The 20,701-nt window shown below is 41.0% G+C and overlaps 1 protein-coding gene across 1 annotated transcript in view; it reads right to left on the bottom strand.

Moving 5' to 3' along the window:
- LOC124802635 (inactive dipeptidyl peptidase 10-like) overlaps nt 1-20,701 on the bottom strand; it is a 398,459-nt gene that overhangs the window by 70,078 nt on the left and 307,680 nt on the right. The window contains exons 11-12 of the mRNA XM_047263532.1: nt 10,271-10,405; nt 113-320 (exon numbers count right to left, since the gene is read on the bottom strand). Of these exons, the coding sequence (XP_047119488.1) occupies nt 113-320; nt 10,271-10,405 (343 nt within the window). The remainder of the gene's footprint in view (nt 1-112; nt 321-10,270; nt 10,406-20,701) is intronic.

The following is a 20,701-nucleotide window of genomic DNA, read 5'->3' as shown; positions in this document are numbered from 1 at the left end:
CACTGTCATTATTTTATCTACCTTTTGTAGTAAGAGTAGTTTTCTTATATCTCTAAGAATCATTCAAAGCTTTCATCTTTCACTTTCACTGTTGAATAGTGTATATACATACTTGCGGTACTGCTATTCTCTGCAGTCTGTCTCTGAGGTACTTGAGGTCATCCAGCATAGCAATTCTTGCATTGGATGTAGTTTCCACTAGAGCATGAAATGGTGGTCCTGGTCCCAAGCATTCCAGTACATAATAATGTGGAGAAATCCCTGGACTGAAATGGGGCCATGCATATAAGCATTCTTGTTCCATATCTGTGGTCTCATTCCTGAAACATTGTACATGGCGATAGATAATTTGGTTAGCAAATGGTTAAATAAAAAAATATATATCTCAGTTGTATCTAATCTACATTCTTTCAATCTATTTCCTGTCAAACATAGATGTAACTGAAAAAGATTTCTGAAAGCAGCCCAATATTCTGGCACTAAAATGATTAACAGAGAGGCAACAGCTCAAAACTGAGTTAAAGAGACACATTACTAACATCTCCTACCATAAACAACTAAATTTCTGGAATTACCAAAGCCTGTTAGTACTCCTGCAGCAGTATGCAACGGTTTGTCCAAAAGTTATCAGAATGGCACTGCCTGGAGCAGAGCATGTGTAAACACATTTTTCTGTCTAGGGATGTGTTTTGCAAGCCCTTATGAGTTCAGTATTGCCTCTGACATTATCTGGGACGTTTTTGTCAGCCCACAGTAACTTGTTTGGAGCAGCTGTTTTACTCTCTCCTTGTTTTTATGAAGGTGAGTGAAACTGGAAAATGCACAGCTGTGGAATTTTGATTCCTGCTGCAAAATAATTCCATAGAAACTAGGGGAAAAACTTAAGCATACCAGTACTTTTCTGGTTTCAAAAATGGTAACATGTTTACGGCAGACAAACCTCATTCTGCATCTGAAACTGGCCAAACAAAAAAAAGTGTCAACTTGTGCTCAAAGACCAACAACAGACCATGAACACATGTCAGAGTTAAATTAGATTGTCTTGCAGCTCATTTTGGCAAATTTCAATACATGCTTTGGGATCGAGGAGAGCCACTGCCAAATTTGTACCTCACATTCTGACTCAGCAGCAAAAAGAGTGCTGAGTGGGAGCGTGTTGTGATTTGGAAGAACAGCTCCAGACTGATTCAGAATTTTTTCCATGGTGGTCACTAGTGAGTAGTGCTGGTGTTATGGTTATGACTCTAAAACCAAATAATGATCAAGCCACTGTCATTGCCACTGCCCAAGAAAAGCTTGCCAAGAGAAGTCTAATATCAAGTAATATCGAGATGATCCTCATTTGTTTGATGTTGAGGGGGGGGGGGGGGGGGGATAATGCACTCAGAGTTTGCTCCACCAGGGAGGTTCCGAGAAAACTGTCTAACTGTGACTGTCAAAAAAGATATGATCTGTCACAAACAGTGCTTCTCCTAGTGCAACCATCCAGTGTACCAATTTTTGACAAAAAATAGTATGACTCTCTTGCCCCACATATCTTGCTCATTTGATCTAGCTCCATGTGGTTTGCACTTGTTTCCACACATGAGAGAGAGAGAGAGAGAGAGAGAGAGAGAGAGAGAGAGTGAGAGTGAGTTGGGGGGGGGGGGGGGAGGGTTGAATAACTGTCAGTCGTCACTACAGATGTGTATAAAAACGTTTACAACAATGGCTTCACTGACTGATAAATCTATTATATATTCTGAAGTGTATTTTGGAGGTAAAAAGGCTGTTTTGTAAATAATCAAAATTGAAATGCACAGCTTTTAAAAATGTCCTTTTTTGCCTCAGTATCTCTTTGTACATAATTCAGTAAGGCTTCATAGTTCATTATGAATAAATTTTAATTCCCCTTTAGCATATAACTAGATTAACTAGGTGCACATTCTACACATTTGTGTGTAGCAGTCAGTCTTAATAGGTCTACGACTTTGCTTCCACCATTTTTTCTCGAAGTTCGGGGCTTTATCACGAAAAACTTACAAAACAATTATGTTTCGTAGTATTGCCCATCGCTGGCCACCACATTCTCCCATCTTTTGGATAGCATACGAATCCCGTGGCAGAAGAACTGGATGTCTTTTGTGGGGATCCATGAATCGATTCAATTTTGCACTTGTTCATATGATTGGAAGTGCTGGTCAGCCAGACTGTATGCCACTGATCGAAAAAGGTGGTAGTCAGAGAGAGCAACATATGGAGAATAGGGCGGGAGGGATACGACTTCTCATTTCAATGTTTCCATGTATATTTTGATGGGTTTTGCGACATGGGGTCGAGCACTGACCTGCTACAAAATTACCTTTACGAGTCTGTCGCTGTATTTTGACCATTTGTGTTTCAGTGCTGGACTCGATCGCATAAATTGCTTTTAATAATGACGTCCTGTGGCTGTCTTTTTCTGTTTCAATAGCTAAGAAAATGTTCTGGCTTCCACCACCATGCTGGTCTTCGACATAAAAATCACCGTTCTTAAGGCGTTGAAAACATTCTCTGCACATTCTTCCACTAACAGTTCCCTCACCATAGGTCTTAACCAGCATTTTAAGAGCCACAGCCACAGATTTCTTCATGTTAAAGCAGAAAATTAACACTACCCGCAAATGGTGAGAAATCTGTAAATAAGTTGACGTACTTAATATAGAATAACCTTATCATGCAATTACAAATTGACTAATATTTTTGTGGCATTATGTTTACAGATGCCTAAGCTTATTGTATTACACCTATGACCATCCACCTGAACCCCACTTGCCGCTACTGCCGTCTATTGCAAAACGACGGAAGCAAAGTTGTAGACCTAATAATATGGCTAGCTATGTAAAATCACTAAGCAGGTCTAAGGCTTTCATTCAGTCCTTTGTTGGCCAGTATGGTGTGGCAGATAAAGATAGCAAAACCAAAGCCAAAATTTTAAATTTCACGTTCAAGAAATTGTTTATGCTGGAGAATCATACAAACAAACTGTCATTTGACCATCTGATAGACTCTCATAAGGAAGACATACTACACTACTGGCCATTAAAATTGCTACACCACGAAGATGACAGGCTACAGACGCGAAATTTTACTGACAGGAAGAAGATGCTGTGATATGCAAATGTTTAGCTTTTCAGAGCATTCACACAAGCTTGGCGCCGGTGGCGACACTTACAAAATGTTGGAATGAGGAAAGTTTCCAACCGATTTCTCATACACAAACAGCAGTTGACCGGTGTTGCCTGGTGAAATGTTGTTGTGATGCCTCGTGTAAGGAGGAGAAATACGTACCATCACATTTCCGAGTTTGATAAAGGTCAGATTGTAGCCTATCACGATTGCGGTTTATCGTATCGCGACATTGCTGCTCGCGTTGGTCGAGATCCAATGACTGTTAGCAGAATATGGAATCGGTGGGTTCAGGAGGGTAATACGGAATGCCGTGCTGGATCCCAATGGCCTCGTATCTCTAGCAGTCAAGTTGACAGGCATTTTATCTGCATGGCTGTAACAGATCATGCAGTCACATCCCGATCCCTTAGTCAACAGATGGGGACGTTTGCAAGACAACAAACATCTGCACGAACAGTTCGACTACATTTGCAGCAGCATGGACTCAGCTTGGAGACCATGGCTGCGGTTACCCTTGATGCTGCATTGCAGACAGGAGCACCTGCGATGGTGTACTCAACGATGAACCTGGGTGCACGAATGGCAAAATATCATTTTTTGGGATGAATCCAGGTTCTGTTTAAAGCATCATGATGGTTGCATCTGTGTTTGGTGACATCGCAGTGAACGCACATTGAAAGTGGGTATTCGTCATCGCCATACTGGCGTATCACCCAGCGTGATGGTATGGGATGCCATTGGTTACACATCTCGGTCACCTCTTGTTCACATTGACGGCACTTTGAACAGTGGACGTTACATTTCAGATGTGTTACGACCCATGGCTCTACCCTTCATTTGATCCCTACGAAACCCTACATTTCAGCAGGATAGTGCATGACCGCATGTTTGTGGATACAGAAAATGTTTGACTGCTGCCCTGGCCAGCACATTCACCAGATCTCTCACCAATTGAAAAAGTCTGGTCAATGGTGACCGAGCAACTGGCTCGTCACAATATGCCAGTCACTACTCTTGATGAACTGTGGTATCGTGTTGAAGCTGCATGGGCAGCTGTAACTGTTCACGCCATCCAAGCTCTGTTTGACTCAATGCCCAGGCACATCAAGGCTGTTGTTATGGCCAGAGGTGGTTGTTTTGGGTTCTGATTTCTCAGGATCTATGCACCCAAATTGTGTGAAAATGTAATCACATATCAGTTCTAGTATAATACATTTGTCCAATGAAAACCCGTTTATCATCTGCATTTCTTCTTGGTGTAGCAATTTTAATGGCCAGTAGTGTAATAAGCATCCCTGGTGAACAGAAACAGCTGAAAGATTTGAAAGCAAATAAGTCACCAGGTCCGGATGGAGTCCACATTCAGTTTTACAGAGAGTACTCCATAGCATTGGCACCTTAACTAGCTTGCATTTATTGTAAATCTCTTACCCAGCACAAAGTCCCAAGTGACTGGAAAAAAGTGCAGGTGACTACTGTACATAAGAAGGGTAAAAGAACGGACCCACAAAATTACAGACAGATACCCCTAACTTCAGTTTGCTGCAGAAACCTTGAACATATTCTCATTTCAGATGTAATAAATTTTCTTGAGACTGAGAAGCTTATGTCCATGAATCAGCATGGTTTTAGAAAGCACTGCTCTGGATGAAGAGCAAAGCAAATTCCGTATTTCTAGATTTCTGGAAAGCATTTGACATGGTACCCCATTGCAGGCTGTTAATGAAGGTATGAGCATGGTTTGAAGACTCCTTAAGTAATAAAACCCAGTATGTTATCCTCAACAGCTAGTGTTCTTCAGAGATAAGAGTATCATCAGAAGTGCCTCAGAGAAGTGTGACAGAACTGCTGTTATTCTATACATACATAAATGACTTGGCTGATGGGATGAGCTGCAATCTGTGGTTGTTTGCTTATGAAGCTGTGGTGTATGGTAAGATGTCAAAGCTGATGACTGAAGGAAGTTACAAGATGATTTAGACATAATTTCTAGCTGGTATAATGAAAGGCAGCTCACCTTAGATATGGGAAAATATAATCTAATGTTTATGAGTAGGAAAAACAAATCTGTAATGTTCAGATACAACATTAGTAGTGTACTGCTTGTCAGTGTCACATTGTTTAAATATCTGGACATAAAGTTGCAAAGTGATATGAAATGGAACAAGCATGTGAGGCCTGTGCTAGGGAAGCCGAATGGTCAGCCTTGTTCTATTGGGAGAATTTTAGGAAAGTATGGTTCATCTGTAAAGAAGATCACATATAGGATGCTGGTGCAACCCTTTCTTGAATACTGCTCCAGTGTCGCGGATCCATACCAGGTCAGATTGAAGTAGTACATCAAAGCAATTCAGAGGCAAGGTGCTAGATTTGTTACTGGTAGGTTCACACAACACATAAGTGATATGCAGATGCTTTCGGAACTCAAAAGTGAATCTCTGGAGGGAAGGCAACATTCTTTGTGAGGAACACTCATGGAGCTGACTGCTGAATGATAATACTGCCACAAACATACATTGAACGGAAGGACCACAAAGATAAGATATGAGAAATTAGGGCTCATACGGAGGCAAATAGATAGTCATTTTTCCCTCACTCTCTTTGCAAGTGGAACAAGAAAGGAAAACCCTACTAGTAGTAATGGGTATCCTCTGCCACTTACCATACGGTGGCTTACAGAGTATCTGTGTAGATGTAGATGTACGATTATATACAGAGTGGACCATTTTAATCAATAATGGAGAATAAATCAGTATGGAGATGAGGTACAACAAAATATTTTAGATTTAAGTTGTAGGTGGCAAAGATAGTCACACATTGCTGCTAATGGCCATGACAATGAAAGCAATTTTCAAGGTTATTTGGAAGTTAAGGTGATTTTTTAAAATGGGGACCCTAATATTTGATTTAAGATCAGAAAAGAGTGGCAACATTTATATATAAAATGATACGTTATTAAAAGTCATGGCAAGGTTCAATCAAGGTCAAATAAGGAAATATGTTTTTAGTTCTAGTAGGAATTAACTCAGAATAGAGGATGGATACAGCCAAATATAATGTTAGATGCAGACTGGAAGGGGCATAAAAGGTCACATATCATTATGTATGAATAACCATGATTTTAAAGGTAACTGTTGAAGGTCATTTGAAGGTTGAGTTCTGTTTCATGGAACCCCCCCCCCCCCCTTTTACTTCGGAAAGAGAAAACAGAGATTTGACTGTTAAGTTTTACTTAATGTATTTATTAGCAAAAATAAATACATCGCATTGTATAAATGTTATTGTGGCATTTGCAAGACAGAACAAACATAAATAAAATATAGATAATTGATTTTAAGTTGCTGAATGAGTCTTCTTGCCTCTCATTCCTCAGGTTGCCCATTCCAGTTTGTACCTAACATTGCATTTTGCTGTATCCCTCCTCTATTCTAAATTAATCCCTACTAGAACTAAAAAAAATATTTGCTTATTTGTCCTTCACTGAACTAGCCATGACCTTAAATAACATATCATTTTATCCATAAAATTTGCCCTGTTTTGAAATATTGACTCAAATATTGGGGTTCCCATTTTAAAAAATCACTGTAGCTTCCAAATCCCCTTGTAAATCACGTTCAAGGTCATAGCCATTAGTAGCAATGTGTGACCCTCATTGCCTCGTACAACTTTTATCTAAAAACGTTTTCCTGTATCTCATCTCCATCCCATCTCCACCCCATGGATTAAAATGGTCCATAATGTACAAGCACAAATACAGATACGTAGCACTAGATATCTCTCATAATCCAAGAAATATTATTCTTCTAGCAGATAATATGCAATATACATGGGGCCAATTTATTGCAACTATTTCACTTTGATTTACTCTTATATTACTAACATAGTACATATCCACAAAAGCTTTTTGTCATTTTTCTTTTTTCATCATGATCTTAGCAGTGCAATTCATTTATTTTTGAGGAATTTGCATTTTTTCATCATTTAACCTTGTATCATTTGGTACATACTCCTGCACAGTTCTGAAACTTTGTTTTAAATTTACATTGTAATACTTTTCTTTTCCTGTAGTAGATCTATAAAAAGGTGCAATGTCAGTCCTTTCCTTGATTGTTATGAAGTATGTTCAGACACTGAGTTCTCACTGAATTAGGACCACCTCTTAAAACTATGAATTTGGTCAAGCAGTAATCAAGAAAAATATTGGTGCACTATTGTAACTACAAGAGGAATCAGTTGATGGCCTCTTTGTCAATGAAAAATAGGCATTATGCCCAGAAAGCAGCACAAGGATAGCACCCTTTACTCAGCCTGTTGAGATATAATGAGCATCTGTAATCTACCAAGGAAAGCAAGAAATGTTTTGATTATTTTCATGATGGCAGTTGGATGGATGCATGAAAGAAAGTAAGAAAGAAATACAGGTGAGGCAGTTTGAGTCCAGTCATCACCTTACATAGATGAAGCAGTGGAGCAGATCAGAGGCATAAAGTTCCATTTGGATAGAACATCATGCATGCAGATTATTAGACTGCTGTTAAATCAGCCAAAAGTAGTCCCAAAGATTCTGAAGCTCTAAAATATTAAGACCACTTTTGGTGTATGGTCAGTATTATAATTTTACTTACTGGGATGTCACTCATGAAGTTTAACTTAATGTGTGAACTTTCTATTGACCTTGTCCATATCTGGCTGATCACTCTCACAACTTCATATGACTACTGGAGTAACAGGCTAACTAATTAACTATGTGATGAACTTGACAGTCAGATGAAATGAAAAGCCACTTATACTGTGGGAAATCTGCCCAACCCTACTGACTATCTATAGCAAGCTTAAAGGCTTTGTAACACTTAATAGCTTGTCTCTTAAGAGTGGCTGAACAGCTAGCAGATTTAACCAACTCCTTCGTGTCACAGTTTCCAGGTATCAATGAAAGTCTTATTTCTACTGCCTCTTTGATCATGAATCCAGTGGCATCACAATGCAACTTCATCTGTTTGAAATCAAACATGTGTCATTCCTTAATGCTCTGCTCTGCGTTTTCAGACTGGCCAAAGAAAACACTTATTAGGTGCTTCATAGAGTGTTGTAAGATACAGCATGTAGTCTGTCCAGTCTGTCATCCAGAATCACATCAAATACTGTGAATTCCAGGCATCCATAGCCCTAGTTGATCTTTGACAAAGATCACTAAGTCCTTTTGTGCATTGAGTACAGTATGGTATTTATGTGGTACTTTTCCAGGATCCTGGCAATCTTGGCAGTGGTCAGCCCTGAAATTCTGCTGTCCACTTTAATCATCTACTACATGACATTCATCTGGAGAGAATGATTTACTTGTATCTCTGAGTAGCCATTCTTGAGGAAGGTTAACCTGTAGATGAAGTGCACAAATGTACCATGTTGTTTCTACTTCATCAAAATGTCCAGGAACTGTGTGTATCAATTTTCTTCTATATCCATAACAAACTTCATGTTGTCATGTAGGCTTTTCAGGTGTCTCAGGAATTCCAAGGTTGTCTTCACCATAATGGCTAAATTAATGATGTGCTCCTTGGTGTTCAGCACGATATTTCAGTGTCCAAACTAGTCATCTTCTTCACGTGCTGCAATTTGTGTTGTTACATGTACTCACTGCCTTAATTCTGACTGGTTCTTCATTGAAATATTGTACATAAAATGGAAGCAATACACCTGTTGAACCATCAGAAGCATACTACCAATCACTAATGCTGAGAAAACCTGAGAGTTCACATAAATGTATTGTCCACAAAGCTGTAGTACAATTTTGATTTCAAATGCCTGGTTTCCGGAGTTCTTTTCTTGAAGAACTATATGTGAGTTTTCAATTCCTGGAACTTGAGTTAACAGAGCTACTCTATAAAACTATTATTTGAGTTCACCATAACATAGGACATTAATGGTGGTGAGTGTGCATTAAAACACTTTGACTGTATGCTTGTTCAAGCGGCCCTTATCCATTAACAAGTAGATTTTTAGCAGAACCCATACGAAGAAAGATTATAGCCATCTGACAGATCCCGGTCTAATCTTGGGTTATTAAGGAGTTAGATAGTTTTCTGAATCACAGCTAGTATAAAATTAGTCTTCATTACTTTGTGTCTCAGACTTTCCCGCGATGACTCAGTTTCCTGCCAGTAGCTATCTGATTGCGATAATACAGCTGCAATACCCTTATGTGCTGTTAGGACACCTATATCTTTTTTCCTCATGAAGGGTCTGCATTACCCTCTATTCCACTGCAAAGATGTTAGTATTTGGCTTTTTTAAGGGCTTTGGATGGCTGTTTTTTCTGAGGGGAGCCAAAATATGACTTGGTGTATCACCTTTAGGTGGTGTTCTTTCCTCTTGAACCAAGATGATGCCTTTGGTAAGCACAGAGCTCAACTCATGAAGTTCTTCTCCAGCCAGCTGATTACATTCCTCAAGCTGGCACAAAGAAGTCTCTGGTGAATAGAACTTGTTTCATTATGTTGCAGTAAGTTTTCACTTACAGATATTGCTGGTTGTATAACAGTTTCTGCCTACCCCCACAAATGTGCAGGCCATCACACTGGAAGCAGCAAGGTCAAGCAACAGGTGAACAAATTTAAGGCATTGACCCTGGTATGACCCTTTACAAAAACCAAACTTATGTGCTAGAGAACCTTATTTTTCCTCATTGTGTTGATAGAATACCACAATTTCGACAAATGCCACAATATGTCTCTATTCCAGCTCCATTATGAGAAGGCCAGTCTGATAAGCAGTCTCATGAGCTTGAGTAACAGCTTTGTAACATATGCAAGCTATGTAGGACCTCCACCCTGTAGAAGTGCACTACATAAGAATGCAGGCTTCCTCAGTGAATTTTACTGTTGAAATCTTCTTGTTTTATCAGCCAGGTAAGTTCTAGAAGCGCATTTTCAAGATGATTCTTTTACTCAGCTGATAACAAGCAGTTTTGCTCAGTGCATGTTGTTATTTCTCAGATTTTATACTTAGTGTTTTCATAACAAAAGATAAATAAACTACCATATTACAAAACCTGTTCTTGTTGTTATTATTTACATTTTATCTGATAAATGACAATAATTCGTGCATAAACATTCTAAATTACCCAGAGGCAAAGCTGTCCATATCCCTTGAGACACAGCTGAGACATTCCCACATTGCTGCAAGCTCATTACCAGTCGATCCAACACGATATATGTGGCGTACACCTGGTGAGTCATCTTCTGTTGCTACGAAGTACCTGAAAATAAATTTAACATTTGTATTTGTGCATTTACCACAAGATAATATAAAAAGAGACAGATATAAGACTGGCAGCATTGGATTGGTTTTCCCTGACACAATTATCAGATTTAGTATTTCTTTATATTCAAAGGTGTACTTAGAAAGTGAATGGACCAATATCTGAATGGCAATTTGTGTTTCATTGCATACATATGAACTGTTTGGTAACAGAAATAACAATCCCTCTAGCAATATGTGTATGGCTTAGGATCACTTATTACTCATTTTGATGAGATTTACGACAACCGAGCGAGGTGGTGCAGTGGTTAGCACACTGGACTTGCATTCGGTAGGACGATGGTTAAAATCTGCGTCCGGCCATCCTGAGTTAGATTTTCCATGATTTCCCTAAATTGGTTCAGGAAAATGCTGGGATGGTTCCTTTCAAAGGGCACTGCCGATTTCCTTCCTGATCCTTCTCTAATCCGAGCTTGGGCTCGTCTCTAATGACCTCGTTGTCAATGGGACGTTAAACACTAATCTCCTCCTCCTCTTTTTTAGTTGTGATTCTAAACTTGCAGTAAAAAATTACAGAGTGTGTGACTGGCTGGCCATTACTTACCTTCAGAAGGTGACATTACAGTGATGTAGATAGACACATTTAAAATCTCAACTATTAGTTCCTTTCTCAGGCAGGAAAGAGCTTTGGTTTGGGTAAGATTAGAAAAGTCTTGCAAGTCACTCAGACCCCAATCTGCAAGGGACCCACCCGTTGCCCCCTATATCTTTGTTCTCATCCTCTTTGCAAACAGTGGCATAGAATCTCTGGAGACAACTAAGGAAAATGGTGGCAATCGCGTAGGAACTACGAGAAGGTGATTGAAGAAAAGATTAATTTTTTGTGTGTAGAAAGAAAAATTGTAGACAGATTTTAGTCCATGAAGACAGAAAACTTTCTTTGGGAGCAATGTAACCAGCCATTCACATCTTCACATATGCACTGCAAGCCACAGTGAATGGTATAGTGTACTCCACACCAATATTATTGACTTTCTGTCCCATTCCATTCACATATTGAGTGAGGGAAAAATACCTATATTCTGCTGTACGTACTGTAATTTCTTGTACCTTAGTCTCATGATCCCTATGTTAGATATACTACAGTGACAGCAGAACAGGCACACAGGCATCTTCAAATATAGATTGTGTAGAAGTACATAACAGGGTTTTGTGAGAACTATGTTGTCTTTCTTACAGGGATTCCCATTCAAGTTTGCTGGGCATTTCTGTCGCACCTTTGTATGGACTATACTGACCTGTCACATCACAGCAGCACATGTCTGGATGTGTTTGATATCTGTTCTAATACCTGCTTGATAAGGGCCCCAAAGAATGGAACAATATGGCTGAACTGATTGTACTATTGTCTTATGGTTTTCCTTTACAGATGCACTGCATTTTCCCAGGATCCTTCCCACAAATCTTGGATTGGAGGATAGGTGTGGCCTATGCGTATGTGCCAAGGGGCTGGTGGATGGGGGGAGGAAGGGGGTTATCTAGACATGTCTGAAATTCATTTAAGATACAGATCTCTATAGCGTTTCCTATATACCCCTCTTTTGGCTGTTTTCATTGTAGTTTTTAAGCAATGTGAAACTAAACATTACATGAATATTCTACTGTAGCTGTCCACTAAGATGTGACAGCTAAAGTGGTAACACAAAAGAAGTGCTAACAATTCTGAGCCCCCATCGGTGTATTGGTGGTGGGAGCAGCCCAGCCTGCTAGCTGTTAAATGCCAACTAGTTTATATAGGACTGTAGTCTTCTTTGCTTCTCCTTTTCCCTTCTTCTTGTTTTTCCTCATCCACATCCTGCAAGCAACCTGTTCCCATTTTTTTGTAGTTTCTCACTGTTTTCACCTATTCCCAGGTAAATAGTACACAAGGCAAGAGGCAAGTGCCCTGGCAGCCATGATATGAGATGCCAATCCAGAGGGAAAGGGGGGGGGTCATGCTCCCTGCTGTCCCATATTTTACCAAAAGCATTTATATTCTTATATTTTTTAGTTTCCAGGGTTCTCAGCTAGTTTTCACACAACAAAGCATGAAAATTTTGAGTCTCTAAAATGACAAGTACTGTAGAAAATTATGAGCTATGTTTAACATAGCATATTTTGCTGCCTGCGGGCTTGACCACATTGGCAGTTTTGCAGCCTGGCTGCCTGCAGATATCACTCCAGCCATGTAAAGGTGTGCTGGCAAGGGCTAATCACAGCTCCTGCCAATGACAAATCCAAAATGATTTATGAGTCCAAAAGTAGAACTAGCAAATCACACGATGTTGATGGAAGGCAAGACAGAAAGGGAAATACCCTTAAAAATTACTTTCCTCAACATAGTTGAAAATAACCAAAAGAAACAGTGTCCCCTCATTTGCACACTTGTCTGCAGAAAATTATCCAAGAGGGGGCAAGATTCTAAAATTGCCATTTTTATATAATAGATTCAGACAGTTTTGGAATGTGTTGTGTCTTAAGGACTTTATCTCACAAGAAGTACACAAAATGTATGGTACCACTCAGAATGTATTTTTAATGTAAGATTACTTTTGAACCTAAAAGGTTAGCAAATTTCTTTAGTATCTGTGAAGACTTTTTTAATATTATCCAAAAAGTTATGAAATGAGGCTCAAAAATATTTGCAAAATATATTTTTATTCATATGTCACTAATGTGTTGAAAATGGAAGAGATCATATTGGACATTTAAAAAAAAAAAAAAAAAAAAAAAAAAAAAAAAAAAAAAAAAAAAAAAAAAAAAGACCTCATTTAGTAATCCAAGTGGAGGAACAGGAAATAAACCTATAAAAATAATGCTTATTCAACTTTGATACCATCTTTATTGCTTACAAAACTTTACATCTGATCATGCATGGTTTTATTTCATTATTTTCAGGTCTTATACACTGTATTTTGTAATGTTGACTGACATAATAAAAGTTTAACAAAATGTATCCTGAAAGCAACATTTTTTAAGTTGTTTGGGTAAATTGTAACCTAGGACTAGCATTCCATGAAGTGAATGTGAGAAATCTTCCAAAACAACCCTTCATTTGACTAACAGAACCACCTTCAACTTGTGACTCAACGAATGTAGTCCTAGGCTCCTCAGTTTGATGCAATGCTGTGTAGTCATGTCAAATGGACTGCACAACTGGTAAAATGATGCCTGTACATTGCACTGCACTGAAAAGATCAGGGACTATATTTTAGCTATGCTGCTTTGAGGTCCACTACCATGCCTTAGAAATGCTATAATTTACTGTGAAAATCATGATAACAGAACAAATGCAAAATATGTAGTATCTGCTAAAGCTGCAGTGTTTTTCATTGCTTTCGGCATTGCTAAACCTCAGGTTTAGTAGCATCATGATCATTTCTACAAAAGAGTGAGAATTCTATAATGAATAAGGAATCTGTGATGCAGATCCTAGGGAGGAGCCAGTGCTTGCCCTTTTTGAAGGCAGTGAATTTTTGAGCGGTGTTTGCAGGTGAGTAACTCACTTCTTTTATCAAATTTTAAATATGATTTTATAGTGGATATGAGTGGAAAGCATGCTGTGTGCACCATAAGCCCAGTGAACATATGTCAGCCAATAATTCTAAAGATTATGGATCAATTCCTTGAGGATTCTACAGTTTTTATGACACTTTCCATCACTTTCAAATCTGACAGTGCTATGGGTATTTGAAAAATGCTGATAGCATCATAATTCAGATTCCATGTCAAACTGAAGGTCCCCATAATACCTGGCATAAATATTTCATGTGGATATCTTGAAGTTTTCTGGTGCATAAGTACAATCATGTTGTGATCTACTTGAAGCTGGTGTTCAGATTGAAGATAGCAGTAGCAAAAAATGCATATTGAAGAGGCACATATTGAAATGATTATAATTGTGTAAATATGCGGTCCCTTGTCAGGATAAGCTGACATAACGGATTCACAGTTAGGTGATTTATTGATAGTGTGTGATACTTTTTTCCTCTTACACTCAAATCTTGAGAATATTTTTTTCATTTCAGTCCTGTGTTGTAGAGTAGGGACCATTATGCAGTTGTCATATAGGTGGATAATATATGTGGTTCTCTGTGTATGGCTTATTTTATCTCCTTTCTTACTTCCCTTTTTCCTATTGTCCAGAACATCCTGAAACTGTCTGTACAGATAAAAAGGAAAAATAGAACAGAACGATAGAAGAGACAAAAACTGGAGACAGAAGAAGCAAATAAGTACAGCAGGAATCTACATCTGCATCTACATGATTACTCTGCAATTCACATTTAAGAGCTTGGCAGAGGGTTCATCGAACCACAATCATACTATCTCTCTACCATTCCACTCCCGAACAGCGCGCGGGAAAAACGAACACCTAAACCTTTCTGTTCGAGCTCTGATTTCTCTTATTTTATTTTGATGATCATTCCTACCTATGTAGGTTGGGTTCAACAAAATATTTTCGCATTCGGAAGAGAAAGTTGGTGACTGAAATTTCGTAAACAGATCTCGCCGTGACGATAAACGTCTTTGCTTTAATGACTTCAATCCCAACTCGCGTATCATATCTGCCACACTCTCTCCCCTATTACGTGATAATACAAAACGAGCTTCCCTTCTTGGCACCCTTTCAATGTCCTCCGTCAATCCCACCTGGTAAGGATCCCACACCACGCAGCAGTATTCTAACAGAGGACGAACGAGTGTAGTGTAAGCTGTCTCTTTAGTTGACTTGTTGCATCTTCTAAGTGTCCTGCCAATGAAACGCAACCTTTGGCTCGCCTTCCCCACATTATTATCTATGTGGTCTTTCCAACTGAAGTTGTTTGTAATTTTAACACCCAGGTACTTAGCTGAATTGACAGCCTTGAGAATTGTACTATTTATCGAGTAATCGAATTACAACGGATTTCTTTTGGAACTCATGTGGATCACCTCACACTTTTCGTTATTTAGTGTCAACTGCCACCTGCCGCACCATACAGCAATCTTTTCTAAATCGCTTTGCAACTGATACTGGTCTTCGGATGACCTTACTGGATGGTGAATTACAGCATCATCTGCGAACAACCTAAGAGAATTGCTCAGATTGTCACCCAGGTCATTTATATACACTCCTGGAAATTGAAATAAGAACACCGTGAATTCATTGTCCCAGGAAGGGGAAACTTTATTGACACATTCCTGGGGTCAGATACATCACATGATCACACTGACAGAACCACAGGCACATAGACACAGGCAACAGAGCATGCACAATGTCGGCACTAGTACAGTGTATATCCACCTTTCGCAGCAATGCAGGCTGCTATTCTCCCATGGAGACGATCGTAGAGATGCTGGATGTAGTCCTGTGGAACGGCTTGCCATGCCATTTCCACCTGGCGCCTCAGTTGGACCAGCGTTCGTGCTGGACGTGCAGACCGCGTGAGACGACGCTTCATCCAGTCCCAAACATGCTCAATGGGGGACAGATCCGGAGATCTTGCTGGCCAGGGTAGTTGACTTACACCTTCTAGAGCACGTTGGGTGGCACGGGATACATGCGGACGTGCATTGTCCTGTTGGAACAGCAAGTTCCCTTGCCGGTCTAGGAATGGTAGAACGATGGGTTCGATGACGGTTTGGATGTACCGTGCACTATTCAGTGTCCCCTCGACGATCACCAGTGGTGTACGGCCAGTGTAGGAGATCGCTCCCCACACCATGATGCCGGGTGTTGGCCCTGTGTGCCTCGGTCGTATGCAGTCCTGATTGTGGCGCTCACCTGCACGGCGCCAAACACGCATACGACCATCATTGGCACCAAGGCAGAAGCGACTCTCATCGCTGAAGACGACACGTCTCCATTCGTCCCTCCATTCACGCCTGTCGCGACACCACTGGAGGCGGGCTGCACGATGTTGGGGCGTGAGCGGAAGACGGCCTAACGGTGTGCGGGACCGTAGCCCAGCTTCATGGAGACGGTTGCGAATGGTCCTTGCCGATACCCCAGGAGCAACAGTGTCCCTAATTTGCTGGGAAGTGGCGGTGCGGTCCCCTACGGCACTGCGTAGGATCCTACGGTCTTGGCGTGCATCCGTGCGTCGCTGCGGTCCGGTCCCTGGTCGACGGGCACGTGCACCTTCCGCCGACCACTGGCGACAACATCGATGTACTGTGGAGACCTCACGCCCCACGTGTTGAGCAATTCGGCGGTACGTCCACCCGGCCTCCCACATGCCCACTATACGCCCTCGCTCAAAGTCCGTCAACTGCACATACGGTTCACGTCCACGCTGTCGCGGCATGCTACCAGTGTTAAAGACTGCGATGGAGCTCCGTATGCCACGGCAAACTGGCTGACACTGACGGCGGCGGTGCACAAATGCTGCACAGCTAGCGCCATTCGACGGCCAACACCGCGGTTCCTGGTGTGTCCGCTGTGCCGTGCGTGTGATCATTGCTTTTACAGCCCTCTCGCAATGTCCGGAGCAAGTATGGTGGGTCTGACACACCGGTGTCAATGTGTTCTTTTTTCCATTTCCAGGAGTGTAGATCAGGAACAGCAGAGGTCCCAGGACGCTTCCCTGGGGAACACCTGATATCACTTCAGTTTTACTCGATGATTTGCCGTCTATTACTACGAACTGCGACTTTCCTGACAGGAAATCACGAATCCAGTCGCACAACTAAGATGATACCCCGTAGGCCCGCAGCTTGATTAGAAGTCGCTTGTGAGGAATGGTGTCAAAAGCTTTCCGGAAATCTAGAAATATGGAATCATCTTGAGATCCCCTGTCAATAGCGGCCATTACTTCGTGCGAATAAACAGCTAGCTGCATTGCACAAGAACAATTTTTTCTGAAACCATGCTGATTACGTACCAATAGATCGTTCCCTTCGAGGTGATTCATAATGTTTGACTACAGTATATGCTCCAAAACCCTACTGCAAACCGACGTCAATGATATAGGTCTGTAGTTTGATGGATTACTCCTACTACCCTTCTTAGACACTGGTGCGACCTGCACAATTTTCCAATCTGTAGGTACAGAGTTAGCGGTTGTATATGATTGCTAAGTAGGGAGCTATTGTATCAGCGTAATCTGAAAGGAGCCTAATCGGTATACAATCTGGACCTGAAGACTTGCCCGTATCAAGTGATCTGAGTTGCTTCGCAACCCCTAAGGTATCTACTTCTAAGAAACTCATGCTAGCAGCTGTTCGTGTTTCAAATTCTGGAATATTCCATTCGTCTTCCCTGGTGAAGGAATTTCAGAAAACTGCGTTCAATAACTCCGCTTTAGCGGCACAGTCGTCGGTAACAGTACCATCGGCACTGCGCAGCGAAGGTATTGACTGCGTCTTGCCGCTTGTGTACTTTACATACGACCAGAATTTCTTTGGATTTTGTACCAAATTTCGAGACAATGTTTCGTTGTGGAACCTATTAAAGGCATCTCGCATTGAAGTCCATGCCAAATTTCGCGCGTCTGTAAATTTTAGCCAAACTTCGGGATTTCGCGTTCTTCTGAACTTCACATGCTTTTTCCGTTGCCTCTGCAACAGCGTTCAGACCTGTTTTGTGTACCATGGGGGATCAGTTCCATCTCTTACCAATTTATGGAGTATGAATCTCTCAAATGCTGTTGCTGCTACATCTTTGAATTTGAGCCACATCTCGTCTACATTTGCATAGTCAGTTCGGAAGGGATGGAGATTGTCTCTTAGGAAGGCTTCTAGTGACACTTTATCTGGTTTTTTAAATAAAATTATTTTGCGTTTGTTTCTGGTGGATTTGGAAGAAACGGTATTGAGCCTAGCTACAACGACCTTGTGATCACTAATCCCTGTATCAGTCATGATGCTCTCTATTAGCTCTGGATTGTTTGTGACTAAGAGGTCAAGTGTGTTTTCGCAACCATTTACAATTCGTGTGGGTTCGTGGACTAACTGCTCGAAACATTTTTCAGTGAAAGCATTTAGGACAATCTTGGAAGATGTTTTCTGCCTACCACCGGTTTTGAACAAGTATTTTTGCCAACGTATCGAGGGAAAGTTGAAGTCCCCACCAACTATAAGCGTATGAGTGGGGTATTTTATTTGTTACGAGACTAAAATTTTCTCTGAACTGTTCAGCAACTATATCATCGGAGTCTGCGGGTCGGTAGAAGGAGCCAATTATTAACTTACTTCAGCTGTTAAGTTTAACCTCCACCCATACCAATTCGCACAGAGTATCTACTTCGACTTCACTACAAGATAAACCACTACTGACGCTCACAAACACTCCACCACCAATTCTGCCTAATCTATCTTTCCTGAACACCGTTTGAGACTTCGTAAAAATTTCTGCAGACCTTATTTCAGGCTTTAGCCAGCTTTCTGTACCTATAACGATTTCAGCTTCTGTGATTTCTATTAGCGCTTGAAGCTCAGGGACTTTCTACATCTACATCTACATCTATACTCCGCGAGCCACCTTACGGTGTGTGGCGGAGGGTACTTATTGTACCACTATCTGATCCCCCCTTCCCTGTTCCATTCACGAATTGTGCGTGGGAAGAACGACTGCTTGTAAGTCTCCGTATTTGCTCTAATTTCTCGGATCTTTTCGTTGTGATCATTACGCGAGATATATGTGGGCGGTAGTAATATGTTGCCCATCTCTTCCCGGAATGTGCTCTCTCGTAATTTCGATAATAAACCTCTCCGTATTGCGTAATGCCTTTCTTGAAGTGTCCGCCACTGGAGCTTGTTCAGCATCTCCGTAACGCTCTCGCGCTGACTAAATGTCCCCATGACGAATCGCGCTGCTTTTCGCTGGATCATGTCTATCTCTTCTATTAATCCAACCTGGTAAGGGTCCCATACTGATGAGCAATACTCAAGAATCGGACGAACAAGCGTTTTGTAAGCTACTTCTTTCGTCGATGAGTCACATTTTCTTAGAATTCTTCCTATGAATCTCAACCTGGCGCCTGCTTTTCCCACTATTTGTTTTATGTGATCATTCCACTTCAGATCGCTCCGGATAGTAACTCCTAAGTATTTTACGGTCGTTACCGCTTCCAATGATTTACCACCTATGGCATAATCGTACTGGAATGGATTTCTGCCCCTATGTATGCGCATTATATTACATTTATCTACGTTTAGGGAAAGCTGCCAGCTGTCGCACCATGCATTAATCCTCTGCAGGTCCTCCTGGAGTACGTACGAGTCTTCTGATGTTGCTACTTTCTTGTAGACAACCGTGTCATCTGCAAATAGCCTCACGGAGCTACCGATGTTGTCAACTAAGTCATTTATGTATATTGTAAACAATAAAGGTCCTATCACGCTTCCCTGCGGTACTCCCGAAATTACCTCTACATCTGCAGATTTTGAACCGTTAAGAATGACATGTTGTGTTCTTTCTTCTAGGAAATCCTGAATCCAATCACAAACCTGGTCCGATATTCCGTAAGCTCGTATTTTTTTCACTAAACGTAAGTGCGGAACCGTATCAAATGCCTTCCTGAAGTCCAGGAATACGGCATCAATCTGCTCGCCAGTGTCTACGGCACTGTGAATTTCTTGGGCAAATAGGGCGAGCTGAGTTTCACATGATCTCTGTTTGCGGAATCCATGTTGGTTATGATGGAGGAGATTTGTATTATCTAAGAACGTCATAATACGAGAACACAAAACATGTTCCATTATTCTACAACAGATTGACGTAAGCGAAATAGGCCTATAATTATTCGCATCTGATTTATGACCCTTCTTGAAAATGGGAACGACCTGCGCTTTCTTCCAGTCGCTAGGTACTTTACGTTCTTCCAGCGATCTACGATAAATTGCTGATAGAAAGGGGGCAAGTTCTTTAGCATAATCACTGTAGAATCTTAAGGGTATCTCGTCTGGTCCGGATGCTTTTCCGCTACTAAGTGATAGCAGTTGTTTTTCAATTCCGATATCGTTTATTTCAATATTTTCCATTTTGGCGTCCGTGCGACGGCTGAAGTCAGGGACCGTGTTACGATTTTCCGCAGTGAAACAGTTTCGGAACACTGAATTCAGTATTTCTGCCTTTCTTCGGTCGTCCCAGCACAACTACAACAATTTACAACTACAATTCCGACTGTTCCTTGATCCAAGCACGTCCTGTATTTGCCATGCACCCTTTGAGATTGCAGCCCACCCCGTACTTTCCCGAGGCCTACTAACCTAAAAAACGCCCAGTCCACGCCACACAGCCTCCGATATCCATGTAGCCGCCAGCTGAGTG

Source organism: Schistocerca piceifrons, chromosome 6 (assembly GCF_021461385.2).
Source record: "Schistocerca piceifrons isolate TAMUIC-IGC-003096 chromosome 6, iqSchPice1.1, whole genome shotgun sequence".
In the NCBI taxonomy this organism is placed as follows: Eukaryota; Metazoa; Arthropoda; class Insecta; order Orthoptera; family Acrididae; genus Schistocerca; species Schistocerca piceifrons.
The sequence above is the reverse complement of the archived record's forward strand: the minus strand, read 5'-3'. Positions and strand labels throughout refer to the sequence as shown.